The following is a 23,954-nucleotide window of genomic DNA, read 5'->3' as shown; positions in this document are numbered from 1 at the left end:
TGAGCGCGGTATAAAAAAGTTTTTAAACATAGTTCCCACCCCGCCCGATTCACCCCCCCAGCAGGACCGCTCGCACCCCCACCCCGAACGACCGCTCGCACGCGCTCCCACCCGCACCCGCATCCACGATCGGAGCAAGAGGGAGCCCAAGCCCTCTTGCCCGGCCGACTCCCACCCTCACCCCGAAGGACCGCCGACTCCCCAACAATATCGGGCCAGGAGTGAGCCCAAACCCTCCTGGCCACGGCGACCCCCTAACCCCACCCCGCACTACATTACGGGCAGGAGGGATCCCAGGCCCTCCTGCCCTCGACGCAAACCCCCTCCCCCCAACGACCGCCCCCCCCAAGAACCTCCGCCCGTCCCCCAGCTGACCCGCGACCCCCCTGGCCGACCCCCACGACACCCCCACCCGCCTTCCCCGTACTTTGTGTAGTTGGGCCAGAAGGGAGCCCAAACCCTCCTAGCCACGGCGACCCCCTAACCCCACCCCGCACTACATTACGGGCAGGAGGGATCCCAGGCCCTCCTGCCCTCGACGCAAACCCCCCTCCCTCCAACGACCGCCCCCCCCCAAGAACCTCCGACCGACCCGCGACCCCCCTGGCCGACCCCCCCACCCCTCTTCCCCGTACCTTTGGAAGTTGGCCGGACAGACGGGAGCCAAACCCGCCTGTCCGGCAGGCAGCCAACGAAGGAATGAGGCCGGATTGGCCCATCCGTCCTAAAGCTCCGCCTACTGGTGGGGCCTAAGGCGCGTGGGCCAATCAGAATAGGCCCTGGAGCCTTAGGTCCCACCTGGGGGCGCGGCCTGAGACACATGGTCGGGTTTGGCCCATGTGCCTCAGGCCGCGCCCCCAGGTGGGACCTAAGGCTCCAGGGCCTATTCTGATTGGCCCACGCGCCTTAGGCCCCACCAGTAGGCGGAGCTTTAGGACGGATGGGCCAATCCGGCCTCATTCCTTCGTTGGCTGCCTGCCGGACAGGCGGGTTTGGCTCCCGTCTGTCCGGCCAACTTCCAAAGGTACGGGGAAGGGGGGTGGGGGGGTCGGCCAGGGGGGTCGCGGGTCGGTCGGAGGTTCTTGGGGGGGGGCGGTCGTTGGAGGGAGGGGGGTTTGCGTCGAGGGCAGGAGGGCCTGGGATCCCTCCTGCCCGTAATGTAGTGCGGGGTGGGGTTAGGGGGTCGCCGTGGCCAGGAGGGTTTGGGCTCCCTTCTGGCCCAACTACACAAAGTACGGGGAAGGCGGGTGGGGGTGTCGTGGGGGTCGGCCAGGGGGGTCGCGGGTCGGCTGGGGGACGGGCGGAGGTTCTTGGGGGGGGGGCGGTCGTTGGGGGGAGGGGGTTTGCGTCGAGGGCAGGAGGGCCTGGGATCCCTCCTGCCCGTAATGTAGTGCGGGGTGGGGTTAGGGGGTCGCCGTGGCCAGGAGGATTTGGGCTCCCTCCTGGCCCAATATTGTCGGGGAGTCGGCGGTCCTTCGGGGTGGGGGTGCGAGTGGTCCTGCCGAGGGGGGAGAAGAATCGGACGTCGAGGGGGGGCATCAGGCTTTCAGGATGGGGACAGGACTTCAAGGGGGGACAGGCAGACCTTCAAGGGGGGACAGGCAGACCTTCAAGGGGGGACAGGACTTCAAGGGGGACAGGCACGGAGAGGCGGGGCAGTGCACCGAAAGTCAGGGCGGGTGAACGGTGAGTCGGGGCAACCAGAGGAGAGTCGGGGCAGTGCACCGAAAGTCAGGGTGAGTCGGGGCAACCAGATGAGAGTCGGGGAGGGCGAAAGGAGAATCGGGGTGGCCAGAGGAGAGTCGGGGAGAGGGAAAGGAGAGTCGGGGTGGCCAGAGGAGAGTCGGGCAGCATGCGCGTTATATGCCTGAGCGCGGTATAGAAAAGTTTTTGTACATATCATCGTGATTTCTGCGCGCTATACCCCTGTGCGCGTTTTACAATGGTACGCGTTATATCCGCGAAAATACGGTAACTTTAGTTACATCCAGGAACACCTATATCTTTTTCCCATAGAACAGTTCTTTAGAAACACAAAAGATAAGATGATTTGTTTGTAATTACAATTGTCATGTAATAATTGATTATAATATGTATAATTAATTGTTGTAAGAATGCAAAAATGAATAAATAAAAATTTTTAAAAAAAAAACAAACACAAAAGTAAAGTTTCCTAAAGGAATCAATATCCTGTTGGAAATAAAAGAAGCCAAAAGTGTCATTCTCGGTGTCATGTCTGAAAGATTCCTCTAAGATGGCTGAGATATTATTTAGGTCCAATTGTGGAGTCTGTTCTCCAGCCCCCATTGTATCCCAGTTTTTAGGTGAAAAAGGCAAATAATAAACTTTATTCAAAGGAGGAATATTACCCGGGGAATACTTTTAAGATTTCCACTAAATATTTCTTGAACATGTCATAAGCTAATATCCCGGGTACTTTGGGGAAATTCAAAAATCAGCCTTCGGTTAAAGTTTTCTATATTGTCAAGTTTACGATGTAAAGTCGCTGAATCTTTAATTGCGGCATTTTTAAAACACACAAGGGATTTCACCTCTGTTTTTACTTCCGTGAAGATTTTTTATGCCTCAGTATTTGAATGTTCCAGGGCCTTGGCTAATTCGTCCATCTTACTAGCCAATGTTTTTACCTCTGTAGAAGTCTTCGTTGCCTCAGAGTCCATCTTCTGTAGCAGTCCCCAAATCGCTGCTGGCATCACCTCATCGGAGGGGATAAACTCCCCAGTGTTGGTCACATTCGGCAAGAGCTCATCTGCTCTGGGCGCTTCCTCCATAAGAGCTCTGTGTGCAACTTCGGCAACACTTTCCGTTCCTACTGCCAAAACAGAAGAATCAAGCCGGACAGGGAGGAGGTTCGGTGAATGGAGGCGAGAGCGAGATCTCATTTCCGAGTGGGCTGGAGCCTTCTTTACTCTCTCCCACCACCGGAGTTACTTCGCCTTGCTGGATGCAGATACCAGGTAACAACTGCTCAATCGTATGCTGACGAGCTGGGGGCATCGGCGTCGAGGAAGCTGGCGCCTTAATGCTCTCTTTTCTTTTATGGGGCATTTTTTTCTAGCGATTAAAGTTCCCAAAGCAGAGAGAGCCCAATCTCAGCATCTGGTCGATGCCGTCATCTTGGCCCGCATCCCCACCCTCAAAATACAATCTTTTGTCCTAGAATCTATAGGCTGAAAAACAGGTAAACGCACTTCCGGATTCACATAGAAAACCGAAATTGACTTCGGCAGGAAAGAAGGAACTGTGCACATGGAAAGACCAGACACCAAGAATTGGTAAAACTGCTCACTACATGAAAGAGCTGGAAGTTCTGACACAGAGAACAATAACCAGAAAGACAATCTGGAAAATCAAGCCTAAGAGGGAAGTATCCCGAATGGCCTCAAAGGGAACTGTGGCAAAGCCAGACACCACCGGGTGAGGTCCCACAAAGGTAACAGTGGTGTATTCAGCGGTCTAATGTAAAGAGCAACTTAGAGAAATCTGGCAATGGCAAGGTGAGATGCCCAAGACTAAGGACTGTCCTGGGCTCTGAACAAGAGAGCCCAGCCACTTGGACATGAAGGGATGTCACAAAGAGGCATGTATCTAGATCAGCTGCAAGCCGAATGTGGCTCCGTCCGTTCCTGGTCATACCGAAGCAGTAAAATCTGCCATGCCCTAGTGTAGGCAAACACAGTAGTCGACTTTATAGACTGGAGAAGCATGGCAATAACTACCTCTGAACAGCCTGTGTGCACTAAAGCTGTGTACGCAAAAGCCATGCTGTAATGGAAAGTGACCTGGGTCCTCAATAGAGATCGGATGCCAAGAAAACAGGTCCGGAGGGGCGCGGAACCAAAGGCTGCAACTTGTGAAGATTCAGCAGATTTGTGCACCACAGCCTGCGAGGCCAGTCTGTAGTCACCAGAACGACACAGTCCAGAAAGGTCGCTAACCGCCAAATGACTCGGCCTCTCATGGGTCAGGGAGGAAAGACATACAGGTAAGAACATAACAGCCTTACTAGGTTAGACCAATGGTCTATCAAGCCTAGTAGCCAATCCAGATCACTAATACCTGGCCAAAGGAGTAGCAATATTTCATACTACTGATCCAGGGCAAGTAGTGGTTCCCCCCATGTTTTTCTCAAGAACAGACTATGGACTTTTCCTTCAGGAACTTGTTCAAACCTTTCTTAAAACCAGCTACACTATACGCTCTTACCACAACCTCTGGCAATGCGTTCTGGCAATGCGTTCCATAGAGTGAAAACAAATTTCATCCTATTGGTTTTAAAGTATTTCCCTGTAACTTCATCAAGTGTCTCCTAGTCTTTGTAATTTTTGACGGAGTGAAAAATCAATCCACTTGCACCCATTCTACTCCAATCAGGATTTTGTAGACTTCAATCATATCTCCCTTCAGCTGTCTCTTTTCCAAGCTGAAGAGCCCTAACCGTTTTAGTCTGCCCTCATATGAGAGGAGTTCCAGCCCCTTTATCATCTTGGTTGCTCTACTTTGAACCTTTTCTAGTGCCACTATATCTTTCTTGAGATAAGGAGACCAGAATTGAATGCAATACTCCAGATGAAGTGGAACCATGGAGTGATACAGGGGCATTATAACATTCTTAGTCTAGTTAACCATTTCTTTTTTAATAATTCCTTGCATCCAGTTTGCTTTTTTTTGGATGCCGTCACACATTGGGCAGAAGGTTTCATCGTATTGTCTACGATGACACCCAGATCCTTTTCTTGGGCACAAAGAATTTTCTTTTTTTTTATTCATTTTCATACATCCACAAGTGTAACATAGAAATTTAAAATGATCTCATAAAACATACACTTGAATTCCTTTCATATATCACTGTAAATACAATATATTATTCTGTATTTATGAACAAAAATAACTGAAATATATGTATTACCTAATATGTATAATAATTGTTATTAAAATTTAAACCCCTCCTTTCCCTCCCCTCCCAATACACATAACAATTATAATAAAAATAATGACATATTTTATGAGATAAATCAAATAAAATGAAACCCACCCCCTCCCTTCTTAGAAGTTTCAAGTTTTATTAAAAGTTTGATGAATCGCTAAATCATAATGCAAAGTAATGTACAAGTCTTAAAAACATCAAAACATTTTGCAATTCAGGGGGACAACCTGGTTGATATACACTAATCAATAAACATAAACAGACCTAGAAGGGAAAATGGGGAAGAAGTACAATATGTAATAGGAAAGAAAGACAAAAAAGGGAAAGAACGATAGGGAAGGGAATGACAACACTAACAGTCAAACTAATATTAACAAGATACTAATGTTTAAGAAAAGAGAGGGAAATTAGCAGTTGAATGCATCTTTAAAAAGAAAACATTTTAACTTGCTTTTGAAACTGTTGAGAAGACTATCTTCCCTTATAGTCATTGGTAATGAATTCATTCCATAGTTGTGGAGCAACGACTGAAAAAATATACTGCCTTTGGGTATTGATAGATTTCAGAATAGGAACGACCAACAAGTGTTGGTTATTAGATCTAAGTGATCAGGTGGGAGTATAGGGTATTAAGACATGCTCAATATAGGCCGGGGTTTTGTGAAGTATCGATTTAAAAGTTAATAGGCAGATTTTATCATTTATTCGGTGTACTACTGGAAGCCAATGAGATTTTTCAAGAAGTGGGGTAACATGGTCAAATTTCTTCGCCTTCCAAATAAGTTTGATGGACGCGTTTTGAATAAGCTGTAACCGTCTCTTTTAGAGGGATTCCTATGAACAGAGCATTACAGTAGTCAATTCTAGATATGACCAGCGAATGGATCAAGATAATGAACAACTTGGATTCTAACAATTTGGAAACTGAACGGATTTGTCTTAGTCTAAAGAATGTAGATTTGACTACACTGCTAATGTGTTCATGAAAGGATAATTTCTGATCAAAAATCTTGTGCGTAAAGGGAAAAACTGCAAATGTCGCTAGAGAGCACACTGAAATAGAGCAGAGTCCCAGGGAAAAAATCCAGACTGGATTCCTTCTGCATATGGCACGTGGCCATTAGGATACTACCCACTTGTCTAGAATGTCTCCCCTAAACTGGAATTAAGATTATAAAGCATAAAGGAAGTGACGTTAGTCTGAAAATATGGCTGCTGTCTAAGAGTGCTCCAATGACATTCCCCAATCAAGAGAGACATTTTTGCAAAGGGAGAAGCCTCGTTGGACGATAAGAATTTAGGAATATTCTAGTTTGTTTGTGAGAAATAACTTGGGCAGCAAGAGTGGCAAAACTCAGTAGTGCTACATGTACTAGAGGCATCAATGTCCAAGTTGAAGTTGGAAGAAAGCTACTTTGGCAGCAAATGGATTGTTTCAAGAACAAGAAAGCACAGTTACTTACCGTAACAGGTGTTATCCAGGGACAGCAGGCAGATATTCTTGACTGATGGGTGACGGCACCGACGGAGCCCCGGTACGGACAATTTTAGAGTGATTGCACTCTAAGAACTTGGAAAGTTCTGGTAGGCCGCACCGCGCACGCGCCTTCCCGCCCGACAGAGGTGCGCGGTCCCCAGTTATGATAAGCCAGCTAAGAAGCCAACCCGGGGAGGTGGGAGGGACGCAAGAATATCTGCCTGCTGTCCCTGGATAACACCTGTTACGGTAAGTAACTGTGCTTTATCCCAGGACAAGCAGGCAGCATATTCTTGACTGATGGGTGACCTCCAAGCTAACAAAAAGAGGGATGGAGGGAAGGTTGGCCATTAGGAAAACAAATTTTGCAAAACAGATTGGCCGAAGTGTCCATCCCGTCTGGAAAAAGCATCCAGACAATAATGAGATGTAAAAGTATGAACTGAGGACCAAGTAGCAGCCTTGCAGATTTCCTCAATAGGAGTAGAACGGAGGAAAGCTACAGATGCTGCCATAGCTCGGACTCTATGGGCCGTGACAGAACCTTCCAGTGTCAGTCCGGTCTGAGCATAACAGAATGAAATGCACGCTGCCAGCCAATTAGACAACGTACGTTTAGCAACAGGACGTCCCAATTTATTTGGATCAAAGGATAGAAAGAGTTGGGGAGATGATCTGTGGGGCTTAGTACGGTCTAAATAGTAAGCTAGAGCCCTCTTACAGTCCAAAGTATGAAGAGCCTGTTCTCCAGAATGCGAGTGAGGTTTCGGAAAGAAGACAGGAAGAACGATGGATTGGTTGAGATGAAATTCAGAGACAACCTTAGGGAGAAACTTTGGATGTGTACGCAGAACCACCTTGTCATGATAGAAGATTGTAAAAGGTGGATCCGCAACTAGTGCATGTAGCTCACTGACCCTCCTGGCAGAGGTAAGAGCAATAAGGAAAAGTACCTTCCAAGTGAGGAACTTGAAAGAAGCTGTAGCCAAGGGTTCAAATGGAGGCTTCATTAAAGCGGAAAGAACTACATTGAGATCCCAGATAACAGGAGGGGCTTTAAGGGGTGGTTTCACATTAAAAAGACCCCGCATGAACCTGGACACCAAGGGATGAGCTGAGAGGATTTTTCCATGGACTGGCTCATGAAAAGCCGCAATAGCACTGAGGTGGACTCTGATTGAAGTGGATTTGAGACCAGAGTCTGACAATGAAAGAAGATAGTCCAACAAGGTCTCCACTGCAAGGGAAGTGGGATCATGATGATGAAGAAGACACCAGGAAGAAAAACGTGTCCACTTCTGATGGTAACATTGCAGAGTGGCCGGCTTCCTGGAGGCATTCAGAATGGAACGAACAGGCTGAGACAAAAGCGAATCACTCGAAGTCAGCCCGAGAGATACCAAGCTGTCAGGTGCAGAGACTGGAGGTTGGGATGTAGAAGGGTTTCCTGATGCTGTGTAAGCAGAGAAGGAAATAGTGGAAGAAGAAAAGGTTCCTTGGAACTGAGTTGAAGTAGAAGGGAGAACCAATGCTGCCTGGGCCACCTCGGAGCAATCAGAATCATGGTGGCTCGTTCCCTCTTGAGCTTGAACAAGGTCCTCAACATGAGAGGCAGAGGAGGGAAAGCATACAGGAACAGATCTGACCAATCTAGGAGAAACGCATCCGCTGCCAGACGGTGAGGCGAGTAGAGTCTGGAGCAGAAAAGGGGCAGCTGGTGATTGTGAGGGGCTGCAAAGAGGTCTATCTGAGGAGTGCCCCATTGAGCGAAGATGGACTGTAGAGTTACAGGATCGAGTGTCCACTCGTGAGGCTGGAGAATTCTGCTGAGTTTGTCTGCTAAGGAATTGTTTTCTCCCTGAATGTAAATCGCTTTCAGGAATAGATGATGATTTATGGCCCAAGTCCAGATTTTCTGGGCTTCCTGACACAAGAGGCGAGAACCCGTTCCACCCTGCTTGTTGATGTAGTACATCGCCACTTGATTGTCTGTGCATAGGAGAAGAACTTGAGGGAAGAGAAGATGTTGGAAAGCCTTGAGGGCATAAAACATCGCTCTGAGTTCCAGGAAATTGATGTGATGCTTCTTTTCCTGGGCTGTCCAAAGGCCTTGAGTTTGGAATTCGTTCAAATGAGCTCCCCAAGCATACGGGGAGGCATCGGTTGTGATGACTAGTTGATGAGGAGGTAGATGGAACAGAAGACCTCTGGATAGATTTGAGGATACCAACCACCATTGTAGAGACTGACGAAGAGATGATGTCACAGATATGTGACGTGAGCAAGGATCTGTCGCTTGGGACCACTGGGTAGCAAGGGTCCATTGAGGTGTGCGCAGGTGAAGACGTGCCAGAGGAGTGACATGAACTGTTGAAGCCATGTGTCCCAATAGTATCATCATTTGTTTGGCAGAGATGGAACTTTGAGGAAGAACCTGTTGACACAAAACTTGAAGAGTGTGGAGCCGGTTGGACGGCAGGAATGCTCTCATGAGGATCGTGTCCAGCACCGCTCCAATGAATTGAAGTCTCTGAGTGGGGATGAGATGAGATTTGGGAAAATTGACCTCGAACCCCAGAATCTGTAAGAACAAGATGGTTTGATTGGTGGCCAGTAGCACTGTTTGAGGAGAATTGGCCTTTATCAACCAATCGTCCAGGTAAGGGAAAACTTGCAGATGATGTGAACGAAGGAAAGCAGCCACCACAATCAGACATTTGGTGAACACTCTTGGAGATGAAGCAAGTCCGAAGGGGAGAACTTTGTATTGGTAATGACAGTGATTGATCATGAAGCGGAGATACTGTCTGGAGGCTAGATGGATGGGAATATGAGTGTAAGCCTCCTTGAGGTCGAGGGAGCATAGCCATTCGCCCTGATTGAGAAGAGGATAAAGAGTTGCTAAAGAAAGCATCTTGAATTTCTCCTTGACCAAGCATTTGTTGAGATCTCGAAGATCTAAGATGGGCCTGAGATCTCCTGTTTTCTTTGGAACTAGAAAGTAACGGGAGTAAAATCCCTGGCCTTTCTGGTCTAGAGGAACTTCTTCTATGGCGTTTAGAAGAAGGAGGGATTGAACCTCTTGTATCAGGAGAGAGGATTGATGAGTGTTCAAAGCAGACTCTTTTGGTAGACTTTGATCGGGATAAGTCTGGAAGTTGAGAGAGTAGCCGTGGCGGATGATGTTTAGGACCCATTGGTCGGATGTAATGATCTCCCAACGGCTGAGATAATGGGTCAGGCGCCCTCCTATCGGTTGGGGAAGATGGGCAGATGGTGTAATATTGGCTATGCTCAGGAGAAACACGTCAAAAGGGTTGAGTAGACTTTTGAGGTGGTGGAGGTTTCTGTTGCTGTTGCGCCTGCCTCTGAGGTTGACGTTGTTGTTGCTGTCGTTGACGTCTAGGCTGTTGAGTAGCCTGAGGCAAGGGGCGAGCAGCATAGCGGCGTTGGTAGGCCGATTGTTGTCGGAAAGGCCTAGTAGGGGGAGTCTTCTTTTTATTCTTTAGGAGAGTATCCCAACGTGTCTCATGCGCCGATAGCTTCTGTGTGGTGGAATCCATGGAATCACCAAACAGCTCATCCCCTAAGCAAGGTGCATTTGCTAGACGGTCTTGGTGGTTTACCTCCAGTTCTGAGACCCTGAGCCATGCCAACCTGCATATAGCCACTGACATAGCCGTGGCTCTAGAAGTCAATTCAAAGGTGTCATAAATTGATCTTACTAGAAACTTCCTCAACTGGAGAAGAGAGGAGGTACAAGTGTTAAAAGTAGATTTTTTGCGATCAGGCAGATATTTCTCAAAGGTAGAAATTGTTTGGATTAAATGCTTCAAATAAAATGAGAAATGAAAAGCATAATTCCCTGATCTGTTGGCTAGCATGGCATTTTGATATAGCCGCTTGCCAAATTTGTCCATTGATTTTCCTTCTCTGCCAGGAGGGACTGAGGCATACACATTAGCTCCCGCTGATTTCTTTAAAGTGGAATCCACTAAAAGAGACTCATGCGGGAGTTGGGGTTTATCAAACCCAGGAATAGGTATCACCCTGTATAAAGAGTCCAGTTTTCGAGGGGCTCCAGGGACAGTCAGGGGAGTCTCAAGGTTTTTATAAAACGTTTCTCTCAATATATCATGGAGAGGAAGTTTAAGAAATTCCCTTGGAGGCTGGTCAAAGTCCAATGCCTTAGATTTCTTTGACTCAGCCTCCAAGGGAATAGACAAGGATTCACACATTTCCTTTAGAAAAGAAGGAAAAGATGTGGAATCTGGATGAGAAGAGGGATTGGTAACAAGGCGTTCCTCCTCATCAGAAGAGCATTCACCTTCGGATAGAAAGGGCTCTTCAGAATCACCCCACAAATCAGGATCCCTAACCTGAGAGCCATGGTGTCGAGACTCTGGTGTGGAGGGTTCCAGGTGTCGGGTTTTATGGGTGGACTTGCCCGACCTCATGGATACGCTACCAGGTGATGTAACCTGTTGTGCTGGTACCGAGGTTTGTACCGCCTGGTGGTGAGATTTAGGCTCTGGAGCTAAAACCGGCATCGAAGTCGATGAGGTGGTAAGACCCGGTACCGATAAAGTGGATGCCGATAAAAGAGGGCGTTCCACTATCGGTACCGGTGGCTCCGACCGTACCGGAACTGGAAGGTTCTGGGGCAAAAGAGCAGGCAGTAGCTGTTGGAGTTGCTCTCTCAGCTGTACCTGCAGAACGGCGGCAATACGCTCGTCCAGTGAAGGCACCGGTACCGCCTTTTTCTTCTGCGGTACCTTGGGTGCCGCTCGACACTCCGACGAAGAACCCGATGTCGAGGGGCTAACTTCAATCGGAGCGGAGCGCTTCCGTGGGCGCCTCGAGGTCGGCAGGATTGGACTCACTGCAGTAGAGACCGGAGGACGCTCCAGCGGGGAAGGCTTCTTAGCCGGCTTACCTGCTGGTTGCGACGCCGGCACGGTATCGCGCGGTGTCGATGAAGTCGGTGCCGATTGAGATGTAATCGATGTCGGTGCCGGTACGTTGGAATCTGACATCTTGGCACCGAATAGCAACCGCTGCTGGATTTGGCGGTTTTTAAGTGTTCTTTTTTTCAAAGTTGCATAGCGGGTGCAAGTGGACGCTTGATGGTCGGGACCAAGACACTGCAGACACCAGTTATGCGGGTCTGTCAGTGAGATTGGCCTAGCGCACCGCTGGCACTTTTTAAACCCGGGCTGAGGGGGCATGAAAGTAAAGACAGCCTCTGCCAAATCGAAAGCCGAGGCTTCGATTGTGGCAACAGGCCCCGCCGGGGCGAAACGAAAAAAGAAAGAAAAACAACTAAGTTTTTTTTTTTTTTTAGAAAAGAAAAAGAAATAAAGAAACCTTTATTAAAGCAAAGGTTTACGCGAGCGGGAAGATCGAAAAAATTTTCTTCAACAGCCGTTGAGGAAACGCATCTTCTTAGCTCCGCGGAAACTAAGAAACTAACTGGGGACCGCGCACCTCTGTCGGGCGGGAAGGCACTCGCGCGTGCGCGGTGCGGCCTACCAGAACTTTCCAAGTTCTTAGAGTGCAATCACTCTAAAATTGTCCGAACCGGGGCTCCGTCGGTGCCGTCACCCATCAGTCAAGAATATGCTGCCTGCTTGTCCTGGGATAAGGAATCCTACAAAATGGTTGGTAGAGTTTTTGAACATATTACTATGGAATCAAGGAACTGGCAAGCTGACCTCTGAAAAGAGATGGCTGAATTTGCAACACAGAAAGGTAGAGCAAAAAAAAAAAAACAAGAAAAAAGTCAATACAGCAAATCCAGCAGCAGGAACAAAGCATTACCGACAGTAATCAAAGATTTAGATGATAAACTGCAGACCTGGAAAATAAATCTTGCGTGCCAACATCCAGATAAGGGATTATCCAAAACAGAGGACTGTGTTGCAGCAGTAGAGAATAGGCTGAATAGTGTTAGCTCCAGCAGACAGGTGATAGAAAGCTCCCTAATTAGTAGGCAGAGCATATTGAAGCCTGGACCCCAAAAGAGAAGAGGGGCCACAAAATATTGTAGTATACTTCTATTATTTAAGTCACAGAAATGAAGGCAGCCAGACAAATAAGAGATGAGTCAATGGAAGAGCCAGGTAACTGATAATGATGCATCAGCACTTATGCTTCAAAAGAGAAAAGAAAGAAGTCATTGATATTCTCAGAAAACAGAAAAAAAAGTGGTCCTTCTACTTTGCTACTATGTTCATAGTCTACAGCAAACCCAAGAGAACCACTACTTAAGAAGAGGTGGGGCAAGTCTCTGGCTACAGCAGGAATTAAAAAGTACCAAAGTTTAAAGAAGGGCCAAGAGAAAAAAAAAAAAACCAAAACTACACAAGCATCTTAAGACTCCCTGGCAATGTGTTCCAGAAATAAGAAAAATGGGCAAGGATCTCTAGTGGTGAAAAGGGAGACAGAACTGTGGAGAGAGTACTGACAGGAAGAGGAGCAAGACTTGGGGGTAAAGAGCACCAGTGGACTGGATCTGGAGAGTTAAAAAGTTGAGGATTTGGATGCTGGGAGTTCTAATATGAGACCGTGTCGAAATAATGTTGTATTTAAGAAATGGATCTCTGTTAGTTGAAAAAGATCCTGAGTTATATAGCTGTCAAGATGATGAGATAAACAAAGAAGGGGAATATTGGTTCTGTTTGGAATTATTTGTGATGGAGGATATTTGCTCTCAGGAAGAGGCACTCTTCTTAAAGAGGGCTGTTTGGTAGATGACAACTAGGAGAATTATCATGGAAGAAGGGGGGGGGGGACTAGATCTTCCAGAATGAGGATGTGAGCAGTAGATGATTTGTTGGGTGAGGATGAATGGAATGGGAATGAATGGCATCAAAACTGGGTCATGGAATGTCAAGGGGCTAAAGTGGTAATTAAAAAGACATCTGGTTTTCAAAGAGTTTAATAGACTGAACTGGAATGTAATGATGTTACAAGAGACCCACTTGAGGAAGAGAGATGAGAGAAGAATTTTGAATGGAAAAATATATGAGCCTGGTGTGGGGCAAGTAATGAAAACCAGAGTGGTAATTTTGATAGAAAGGGATTTGCCATTTCAGGTGGAGTATGCTCAAAGGCAATGAATGGGAACTGTGTCCTAGTAAAAGGAACATTGATGAATATTTATGCCCCAACAAGGAGAAGAATCTCTTTGATCTCCGATGATAGATAGTGGAAGAATAAGGGTAAACATAATAGCAGGGAATTTTAATATGGTTATCAACCCCAAACTCCGCTTCTAAGTCAGAGGTAAGTACCCTTACTGCAAAAGATTCGCTGGGAGACACTAACTCAGATGGGCAACTCTCTACACGAGTTTAGTAAACACAAAGAGTGGAGAGCTATGTATGTTAACGCACACAGCCTCAGGAATAAATTTCTAGAACTGGAAACAGAAATAGTAAATGCTGGTCTAGACATGGTAGCAATATCCGAAACATGGTTCACAGACTCTCATGGGTGGGATATAACTATACCAGGATACAACCTACTTCGCCAAGACAGAGAGGGTAAGTTAGGAGGAGGGGTAGCACTTTGCATCAAAGAGAACATCAAGACAACCAGGATCACAGATGTCAAGTACACTGGGGAATCCATCTGGGTAAACCTGGCCAGAGGCAGAGAAAAATGCCTGTACCTTGGTGTGGTATACAGACCTCCAAGACAATCGGAGGACAAGGACGCAGAATTAATTGAAGACATTGAGAATATCACCTTACGGGGGGGATGTTGTACTGCTAGGAGACTTCAACATGCCTGATGTAGACTGGAACACACTCTCAGCGACAACTTGTGGTAGCAGGAGGATATTAACGTCCATGAAGGGAGTACGACTCAAACAAATGGTACTAGAGCCCACTAGGGCCCAGGCCATCCTGGACCTGGTACTTACGAACGGAGAAAGCGTCTCAGAGGTCTCAGTGGGAGAAACGCTAGCCACCAGTGGCCATAACATGGTATAGTTCAACCTTAAGCAGGGCTTCCCTAGATCACAAACAAAAATGAGGGTACTTAATTTCCAGGGCACTGACTTCGCACGCATGGGAGATTTCGTCCATCAGACGCTGCAGGCTCAAGAAGTAACTGATAATGTGGTAGCTATGTGGTCAACCTTAAAATCGACCCTTCATGAGGCAACTATCCGCTACATAAAATCGGTAAATAAACAACAAAGAAAAAAGAAACCCCAATGGTTCACTGATGAGGTCTCGTACCTAGTCAAGGAAAAGAAAAGAGCATTTCTTTCTTTCAAACGCACCGGGGAAAAAGAAGCTAACATTGAATACAAGACAAGGTCTGCTGCGGTCAAAACAGCAGTCAGGGAGGCCAAACTTCGAGTGGAAGAAACTCTAGCAAAGAACATTAAAAAAGGGGACAAATCCTTCTTCAGGTACATTAGTGACAGGAAAAAGAACACAAACGGGATAGTACGCCTTAGAACACCAGACGGGAATTATGTGGAAACAGACTCCGAGAAAGCCAAACTACTAAATTATTACTTCTGCTCAGTCTTTACCTGCGAGGCACCAGGGCACGGATCACAGCTAGAAGCAAAGCCAAGCAAGGAAAACCCATTTCAGAATTTTGAGTTCACACCAGCAGATATTTACAGCGAACTGACAAGACTTAAGGTGAGCAAAGCCATGGGACCGGACAAATTGTACCTGGCGGAACCGTTAGCCGTGCTCTTCAATCTCTCCCTAAGTACGGGAAGAGTCCCCCTGGACTGGAAAACAGCTAATGTCGTTCCTCTGCACAAAAAGGGTTGCAGAGCAGAGGCTGCGAATTACAGACCAGTGAGTCTCACATCAATAGTGTGTAAACTCATGGAAACACTACTTAAAGGTAAATTAGACACAATCTTGGATGAGGGGAATCTAAGGGATCCCAGTAAACATGAATTCACTAAGGATAGGTCATGTCAATCCAACCGTATCAACTTCTTTGATTGGGTAACAGGAAAGCTGGACTCGGGAGAGTCTCTGGACATAGTGTACTTGGATTTCAGTAAGGCTTTTGACAGCGTCCCACACCGTAGACTATTAAGCAAGATGAAATCGATGGGGTTAGGTGAGACACTAACTGCGTGGGTCAATGATTGGCTGAGTGGAAGACTTCAGAGGGTGGTGGTCAACGGCACCCTCTCTGAGACATCGGAGGTGACTAGCGGAGTGCCACAGGGCTCAGTCCTGGCCTGTTCCTTTTTAACATATTCATAAGGGACTTGACCCAAGGGCTTCAGAGTAAAGTAACACTATTCGCCGATGACGCCAAACTATGCGATATAGTAAGTGAAAGAAATCTGCAGGATAGTATGACGCAGGATCTGCTTACGTTGGAAAACTGGTCCTCGACATGGCAGCTGGGCTTCAACGCTAAGAAATGTAAGGTCATGCATCTCGGCAGCGGTAATCTATGCAGAACTTACACCTTAAATGGAGAAACACTAGCTACGACTTCAGAAGAACGAGACTTGGGAGTAATCATCAGTGCAGACATGAAGGCTGCCAAACAAGTAGAGAAGGCCTCATCCAAGGCAAGGCAAATGATGGGATGTATCAATAGAAGCTTTGTCAGCCGCAAGCCTGAAGTCATAATGCCACTGTACAGAGCCATGGTGAGACCTCATCTGGAATACTGTGTGCAATTCTGGAGGCCACATTACCGTAAAGACTTGCTTAGAGTTGAGTCGGTTCAGCGGATGGCCACTAGGATGATCTCTGGGCTCAAGGGTCTCTCGTATGAGGAAAGACTAAACGAATTACAGCTCTACACTCTAGAGGAACGCAGGGAAAGGGGGAAATGATTGAGACATTTAAATACATCACAGGGCGTGTCGAAGGGGAAGACGACATCTTCATTCTCAAAGGACCCTCGGTCAGAAGACGACATCTTCATTCTCAAAGGACCCTCGGTCACAAGGGGACACCCGCTCAAGCTCAGAGGAGGGAAATTTAATGGTGACACCAGGAAGTATTTCTTCACAGAAAGAGTAGTAGAACACTGGAACAAGCTTCCAGTGCAGGTGATCAAGGCCACCAGCGTGCTTGACTTTAAGAATAAATGGGACATCCACGTGGGATCCTTACAAGGGTCGAAATAAGGAACTACATTAGCACTCAGACTTAATGGGGGGGGGGGTCAGTAGAGTGGGCAGACTTGATGGGCTATAGCCCTTTTCTGCCGTCATCTTTCTATGTTTCTATATCAAAGGGGCACAAAGATATAACCAAAGAGACATAGGATTCAATTGAGAAAATGTATGGAAACCTTTGATTTGGTAGACATTTCAGGAGGTGCAACACTAACTGCTGGGAATTTACATTATACTCATATCCACATGAACAGTATGCCTGAACAGAGTTTATATTAATGGGGAGGCATTTGCTGCAATCAGTAGCCACCTTAGAACCAGAAAATATTGTGAGGGCCCAATCCTCCACCCCACGCCACTAACCTAAAGCTGCCACTCAGCTCTTGGACAGTTTCTATCTCTGAGGTAGGAGACTGCAGTATTCTCCCTAGCGCTTTTTAGCCGGGTGCGAATCCTGCTGCCGCTGAGGCCGCCACTCAAACATTTTATGCAAACCCTCTCACCGGCTTGGGGATTCCCCGGCCTCACTCAGCACAGCCTGAAGTTCTGTGTTCGACTCCAGCCAAAGAAAGTAAAAAAGAAAAAAAAAAACCCTAAAACCCAGACGATTTTTTTCAAACCCTTGCCGTAACACTAGCCTGGAGTAGCAGCTGCACCTCTCTCTCCTTATTGTAATTTGCCTGACAACTTCCATAGCTTTAGCGAGTCAATTCCCTTCTGCAGCCTCTGGGATTTTGCTAGGCCGCCTCACCTCTGATGATGCAACTTCCTTCTTCCTTGGAGGCAGGACGGCATAGCAGAGGACCCGAGGCTACTGGAGTGAATTGACTTGCTAAAGCTACGGCAGCAGTCAGGCAAATCACAATAAGGAGAGAGCGGTGTTGCTGCTAGTCCACGCTAGTGTTACAGGGAGGGTTTGAAAAATCGCCTGTTTTTTTCTTTTTTACTTTCTTTGGCCTGAGTCGAACACAGAACTTCAGGCTGTGCCGAGACAGGCTGGGAAATCCCCAAGCTGGTGAAAGCCTGTTAATCGGGAGGGAGGAGTGGTGCCAATGGACCTGGGAGATAAGAGGGATGGGTGCTGATAGGAGGCAAGGAGAAGAGGGAGTGGTACTGCTAGACCTGGGAGGTGAGTGGGTAAGGTACTGCTTCTAGTCAGAGGGGAGGGAAAGGGAAGGGAGAGGTGCCCTGCTAGTCGGAGAGGAGAGGTGCTGCTGGCCCTGGGGGTGGAAAGGAGAGGTGCTGCAGCTAGTGGTGGGGGAAACGGAAGTAGAAAGGAGGGGAGGGAGAAGTGCTGTTGGAGCTGAGTGGTGGAGGGAGGTGAGAGAGAGGTGCTGCTGAATTGGGGACAGAGGAGAGTGCTGTTGGACTTAAAATGGAAGAGGGAAAGCTGCAGCAGGACTGAGGGGAGAGCAGTGGAGGAGGAGAGTGAGGGGGAAGGGGAAGAGAAATGCTGCTGCACCCAATTGGGGGGAGAGAGGGAAAGAGGGAGAAGGAAGACCAGGAAGGGAGAGGAGAGGAAAGAGATGCCAAGCCCATGGGAGGGAGGGAAAGGAAAGGCGATACTAGACCATGGAGGGAGAGATGTCAGGGCATGGGGGGAGGAGACAGATGCCAGACCAGGGGAAAGGAAGGCAAATGGAAGGGGAGGACATGGATGGTTAGCACGGAGAAAGAAAAAGAAGGAGTCCCTAGCAAGCGAGTTATCAGAAGACAACCAGAGCCTGGGACCAACATGATTTGCATAATGACCAGAAAGCAAAAGGTAGAAAAAATTATTTTATTTTCTGTTTTGCAATTACAACATGTCAAATTTGAAATGTGTATTCTGCCAGAGTTGGTGTTAGACCACGAACGTGAGCTAGGATTTAACAGAGAGATGAAAAGTCTTTTTTGTTTGTTTATTTTGTTTACACCACAGCACCAGTGTAGTTAGGAGAAGGCAAAGGGGGTGAAGAGGCTATAAAATAAACCCACCAGGATGTTTGAAAAAACACTCAATTTGCAAGGATAATCGAATCAAAAATTCAATTCAATAGGCTGAATCGAATCAAAATTTTTTTTCCTGAATTGGGCAGCACTAGTGGGAGGTGCTGAATGTTGTAACTATCACACTTCTGCAAAACCCAGTTCACAGGGTTGGATTGATCACCTAACGTACGGACGCCTAAGAAGATTAACAGAAAGATTATTATTCAGGTAAGAACCTAATCTTTCATTCTTGCTACCTTTGGAGAACTGAGAGCCTTGCCTGTCTCATCAAGGGAGACAATGGGGTTCTTTTTAGAAGGAATTAAACTGCTTTGGTTGTAACAGAAGTGTGGAAATCAAATCCATGTCCCTTTACCTTTTTTAACTGTCTCACTAGGCACATTACTCTACTCTGGTAAATCTTGGATAGTGAGCCTAACTTAATCCCATGGATTGGAGGACAGACTAGAACAGTGGTCTCAAACTCGCGGCCCGGGGGCCACATGCGGCCCGCAAGGTACTATTTTGAGGCCCTCGGTATGTTAATCAATCATAAAAGTAAAATAAAACAGTTTCTTGATATGTCTCTTTCGCTATAAATTACAATATTATTATTAAGACCTATCCAAAAGGAAAGATTTGTAAACTATAAAGAGTTTTACCTCATACAAAATTGTTATTTCTTTAATAAGACATTAACTATTTTTTTCTGAGGTCCTTCAAGTACCTACAAATCCAAAATGTGGCCCTGCAAAGGGTTTGAGTTTGAGACCACTGGACTAGAACAATGGTCTCAAACTTGCGGCCCGGGGACCACATGCATCTCACCAGGTACTATTTTGAGGCCCTCAGTATGTTTATCATAATCACAAAAGTAAAATAAAACAGTTTCTTGATCATTTATTTCTTTAACTATAAATTACAATATTGTTATTAAGACTTAACTAAAAGGAAAGATTCATGAACTATAAAGAGTTTTACCTCATGCAAAATTGTCATTTCTTTAATAAGACATTAACTATTTTTTCTGAGGCCCTCCAAGTATCTACAAATGTGGCCCTGCAAAGAGTTTGAGTTTGAGACCACTGGCCTAGAAGGATGGGAGGCAAAGCAAAAGAATGCTAATGAAGCTTGCTACAAAAATTCTTGTGAGAAGAGATGACTACCCACACGTTCAGGAATTGAGTGTCTGTCTACTAGAAAGAAGATTATTGAGGTAAGAACCTATCGTATTTTCACTCATATACCGCGCACCCGTGTAAAACGCGCACACGGGTATAGCACGCAGGAAACTGTAATTTATGTAAAGAAATTTTTATATACCGCGCATACCCGTATACAGCGCATGCCGCCCCGACTCTCCCGTCGCTGCCCGACTCTCCTTTCGCCCGCCCTGACTCTCCTCTGGCCACCCCGACTCTCCTCTCCCCCTTGAAGTCCTGTCCCCACCCTGAAAGCCTGATGCCCCCCCCCAACGTCCGATTCACTCCACAGGACCGCTTGCACACCCCCCCGACGTCCGATTCACCCCCCCCTCCCCGCAGGACCGATCGCACCCCCACCCCGAAGGACTGCTCGCACCCCCACAGCCTCCCCACCCCAGCCCCATCATGGAGAAGCTCCTACCGTTCTCCTGCTGCTTCCTCTGCCGGCGGTCCCGGCCCTTCTGTGAGCCCTGCGTCTGCGCTGCTTCCTCTTCCGGCGGTCCTGCCCTTTCTCTGACGTCAGAGAAAGGGCGGGACCGCCGGAAGAGGAAGCAGCGCAGACGCAGGGCTCACAGAAGGGCCGGGACCGCCGGAAGAGGAAGAATTTCAGAGCAGAGCTCATAGAAGGGCCGGGACCGCTGGCAGAGGAAGCAGCAGGAGAACGGTAGGAGCTTCTCCATGATGGGGGGGGTGGGGAGGCTGTGGGGGTGCGAGCGGTCCTGTGGGGGGGGAGTGAATCAGACGTCGGGGGGGATGGTGCGAGCGGTCCTGCGGGGTGAATCGGACGTCGGGGGGTGGTGGGAACTATGTAAAAAATATTTTATATAGCGCGCTCACGCGTATAACGCACAAGGTTATGCACTGTTTGTAAAATCGTGTATAACGCGCGCGTTATATGCGTGAAAATACGGTAATCTTTCCATCCTGCATGCTTTGTTAGAAAGATCATAGCTTGTCTGCTTAACTCTCAGCAGTTTATAATTGGCTTCTAGTAACATCTCCCTATATCTTGTCTTCATCTTTTCCAATTCTGTCTAAATTGTCCAAGATCCTTCCCCATAGATTCCCATTCCAGTTTGATCAGGTGCAGACATTTACATCTCTCTTTATTTTCTGCTCCTTCCATCTTTGCTCCTACATTAAAAGTCTACCTTGTACGATAGTTTCAGTTCATCTCATACCGTACCACTCCTTACCTTTCCATTTTTGGTTCATTCTAAATATTCTCTAGTCACATTCCCAACATACCCCCAATGTTTTTGATTTCACAATAAAGATTTCTTTCATGCCCAGAATTTTCTCCTCTTGCTGGTATGAGTCCTGACTTAAGAGTACCTGATTACTATTCAGTGTATTGTAAACCGCTTTAGGTGAATCTCTTCGTGATAAAGGTGGTTAATAAATCCCAATAAATAAATAAGTCAATGCTAGAGCTGGTACTATACACGATACCTTAACTTTGAAGGCCTCTACAAACCCAGTACAGAGGAATTTATGCCCTTACCTGATGGTCCACACTGAAACTCCTTCACGATAACTTCATTTTGAAAGTAAGGGTTCCCTGTAAAGTAGAACTTGATTTTACAGCTGGATTTCATGTGTGTGAAATCTTCCACCTATTACAAAATTAAAAAAACAAACAAACAGGAAAAACTTTTAAGTTGAAAAACCAACAAGAGCATAAAGCCAAGTTACTTACCTATTGCAGATGTTCTCCATGGACAGCAGGATACAAGTTCTTACAGCATGGATGATACTGACCAAAGTCACATAGAAAAGCTTCTTTAGCTTATTATATACTAGAAATTTCTCAAACACATCACTAGGCTTGCACACTTCCTGCCAAATAGCACAGTTACTTACCGTAACAGGTGTTATCCAGGGACAGCAGGCAGATATTCTTTACGCATGGGTGACGTCACCGACGGAGCCCATGGTACGGACCTTTTTACTAGAAAGTTCTAGTTGGCCGCACCGCGCGTGCGCGAGTGCCTTCCCGCCCGACGGAGGAGTGCGTGGTCCCCAGTTAGTATAAGCCAGCTAAGAAGCCAACCCGGGGAGGAGGGTGGGACGTAAGAATATCTGCCTGCTGTCCCTGGATAACACCTGTTACGGTAAGTAACTGTGCTTTATCCCAGGACAAGCAGGCAGCATATTCTTTACGCATGGGTGACCTCCAAGCTAACAAAGAGGGAGGAGGGATGGTTGGCCATTAGGAAAATAAATTCTGAAGTACAGATTGGCCGAAGTGCCCATCCCGTCTGGAGAAAGCATCCAGACAGTAGTGAGTAGTGAATGTGTGAACTGAGGACCAGGTGGCCGCCTTGCAGATTTCCTCAATGGGTGTGGAACGGAGGAAAGCAACAGAAGCGGCCATAGCTCTTACCCTGTGGGCCGTGACAGCACCGTCTAGTGACAGACCGGCCCGAGCGTAACAGAACGCGATGCAAGCTGCAAGCCAGTTGGATAGCGTCCGTTTAGAGACCGGTCGATCCAAACGATTCGGGTCGAAGGTCAGGAAGAGCTGAGGGGACAAGCGGTGAGCCCTTGTACGATCGAGATAGTAAGCCAGGGCACGCTTGCAGTCAAGACTGTGCAATGCCTGTTCTCCGGGATGTGAATGAGGTTTCGGGAAGAACACAGGCAAAACAATGGACTGGTTGAGGTGAAAAGCTGAGACCACCTTTGGAAGGAACTTTGGATGGGTGCGCAGAACCACCTTGTCATGGTGAAAAATAGTGAACGGTGGATCGGCAACCAGTGCATGAAGCTCACTAACCCTCCTGGCAGAGGTGATGGCAATGAGGAAAAGAACCTTCCATGTCAGAAATTTGAGCGAAGTTGTGGCAAGTGGCTCAAAGGGAGGTTTCATGAGGGCAGACAAAACCACATTCAGGTCCCAGACGACCGGAGGAGGCTTCAGAGGTGGTTTGATGTTGAAGAGGCCCCTCATGAATCGGGAAACCAGAGGGTGAGCCGTGAGAGGTTTTCCTAGGACAGGCTCATGAAATGCCGTGATGGCACTGAGATGGACTCTGATTGAGGTAGACTTGAGGCCTGCGTTGGACAGGGAGAGTAAGTAGTCCAGAACAGTTTCCACCGCTAAGGAGGTGGGATTGTGATGATGACGGAGGCACCAAGAGGAGAACCTGGTCCACTTCTGATGGTAACATTGGAGGGTGGCCGGTTTCCTGGAGGCGTCCAAAATGAGACGGACAGGCTGAGACAGATTTCCTGAAGAGGTCAGCCCGAGAGAAACCAAGCTGTCAGGTGGAGGGAAGACAGATTGGGATGTAGTAGAGACTGATGTTGCTGTGTAAGTAGAGTAGGAAACACAGGTAGAGGAATGGGCTCCCTGGAGCTGAGTTGAAGTAGAAGGGAGAACCAGTGTTGACGAGGCCACCGGGGAGCTATGAGGATCATGGTGGCTCCGTCCCTGCGGAGTTTGGATAAAGTCCGCAACATCAGAGGTAGAGGAGGAAAGGCATAGAGGAACCGATCCGTCCAGTCGAGAAGGAATGCATCCGGGGCCAGACGATGAGGAGAGAAGAGTCTGGAGCAGAACTGGGGCAGCTGATGGTTGTGAGGAGCTGCGAATAGGTCCATCTGCGGAGTGCCCCAGCGAGCAAAGATGGAGTGGAGCGTGGGAGGATCCAAAGTCCACTCGTGAGGTTGAAGGATGCGGCTGAGATTGTCGGCCAGGGAGTTCTGTTCGCCCTGGATGTAGACAGCCTTGAGGAAGAGACTGCGGGCCGTGGCCCAGGTCCAAATGCGAAGAGCCTCCTGACAAAGGAGGCGAGATCCGGTGCCGCCCTGTTTGTTGATGTAGTACATGGCAACTTGGTTGTCCGTGCACAGAAGCAGAACCTGAGGGCAAAGAAGGTGCTGGAAGGCCTTGAGAGCATAGAACATGGCTCGTAGTTCCAGGAAATTGATGTGATGGAGACGCTCCTGCGGGGTCCAAAGACCTTGGGTGCGTAGGTCTCCCAGGTGAGCTCCCCATGCATAAGGGGAGGCATCCGTGGTGATGATCATGGAATGCGGGGGCAGATGAAAAAGAAGGCCCCTGGAAAGATTTGAGGAGTTCAACCACCATTGTAGAGATCGCTGAAGAGACGATGTCACAGAGATGGGATGAGAAAGAAGATTCGAGGTCTGTGACCACTGGTTGGCCAGAGTCCATTGAGGTGTTCTGAGGTGGAGTCGTGCCAGGGGAAGCAC

General features: G+C 47.6%; 1 protein-coding gene across 1 annotated transcript in view; it reads right to left on the bottom strand.

Moving 5' to 3' along the window:
• Positions 1–23,954, bottom strand: part of TSPYL2 (TSPY like 2) — a 67,088-nt gene that overhangs the window by 9,572 nt on the left and 33,562 nt on the right. Inside the window, exon 3 of the mRNA XM_033921579.1 lies at positions 21,238–21,349. Within this exon, the coding sequence (XP_033777470.1) occupies positions 21,238–21,349 (112 nt within the window). The remainder of the gene's footprint in view (positions 1–21,237; positions 21,350–23,954) is intronic.

This window comes from Geotrypetes seraphini, chromosome 1 (assembly GCF_902459505.1).
Source record: "Geotrypetes seraphini chromosome 1, aGeoSer1.1, whole genome shotgun sequence".
NCBI lineage: Eukaryota > Metazoa > Chordata > Amphibia > Gymnophiona > Dermophiidae > Geotrypetes > Geotrypetes seraphini.
The sequence above is the reverse complement of the archived record's forward strand: the minus strand, read 5'-3'. Positions and strand labels throughout refer to the sequence as shown.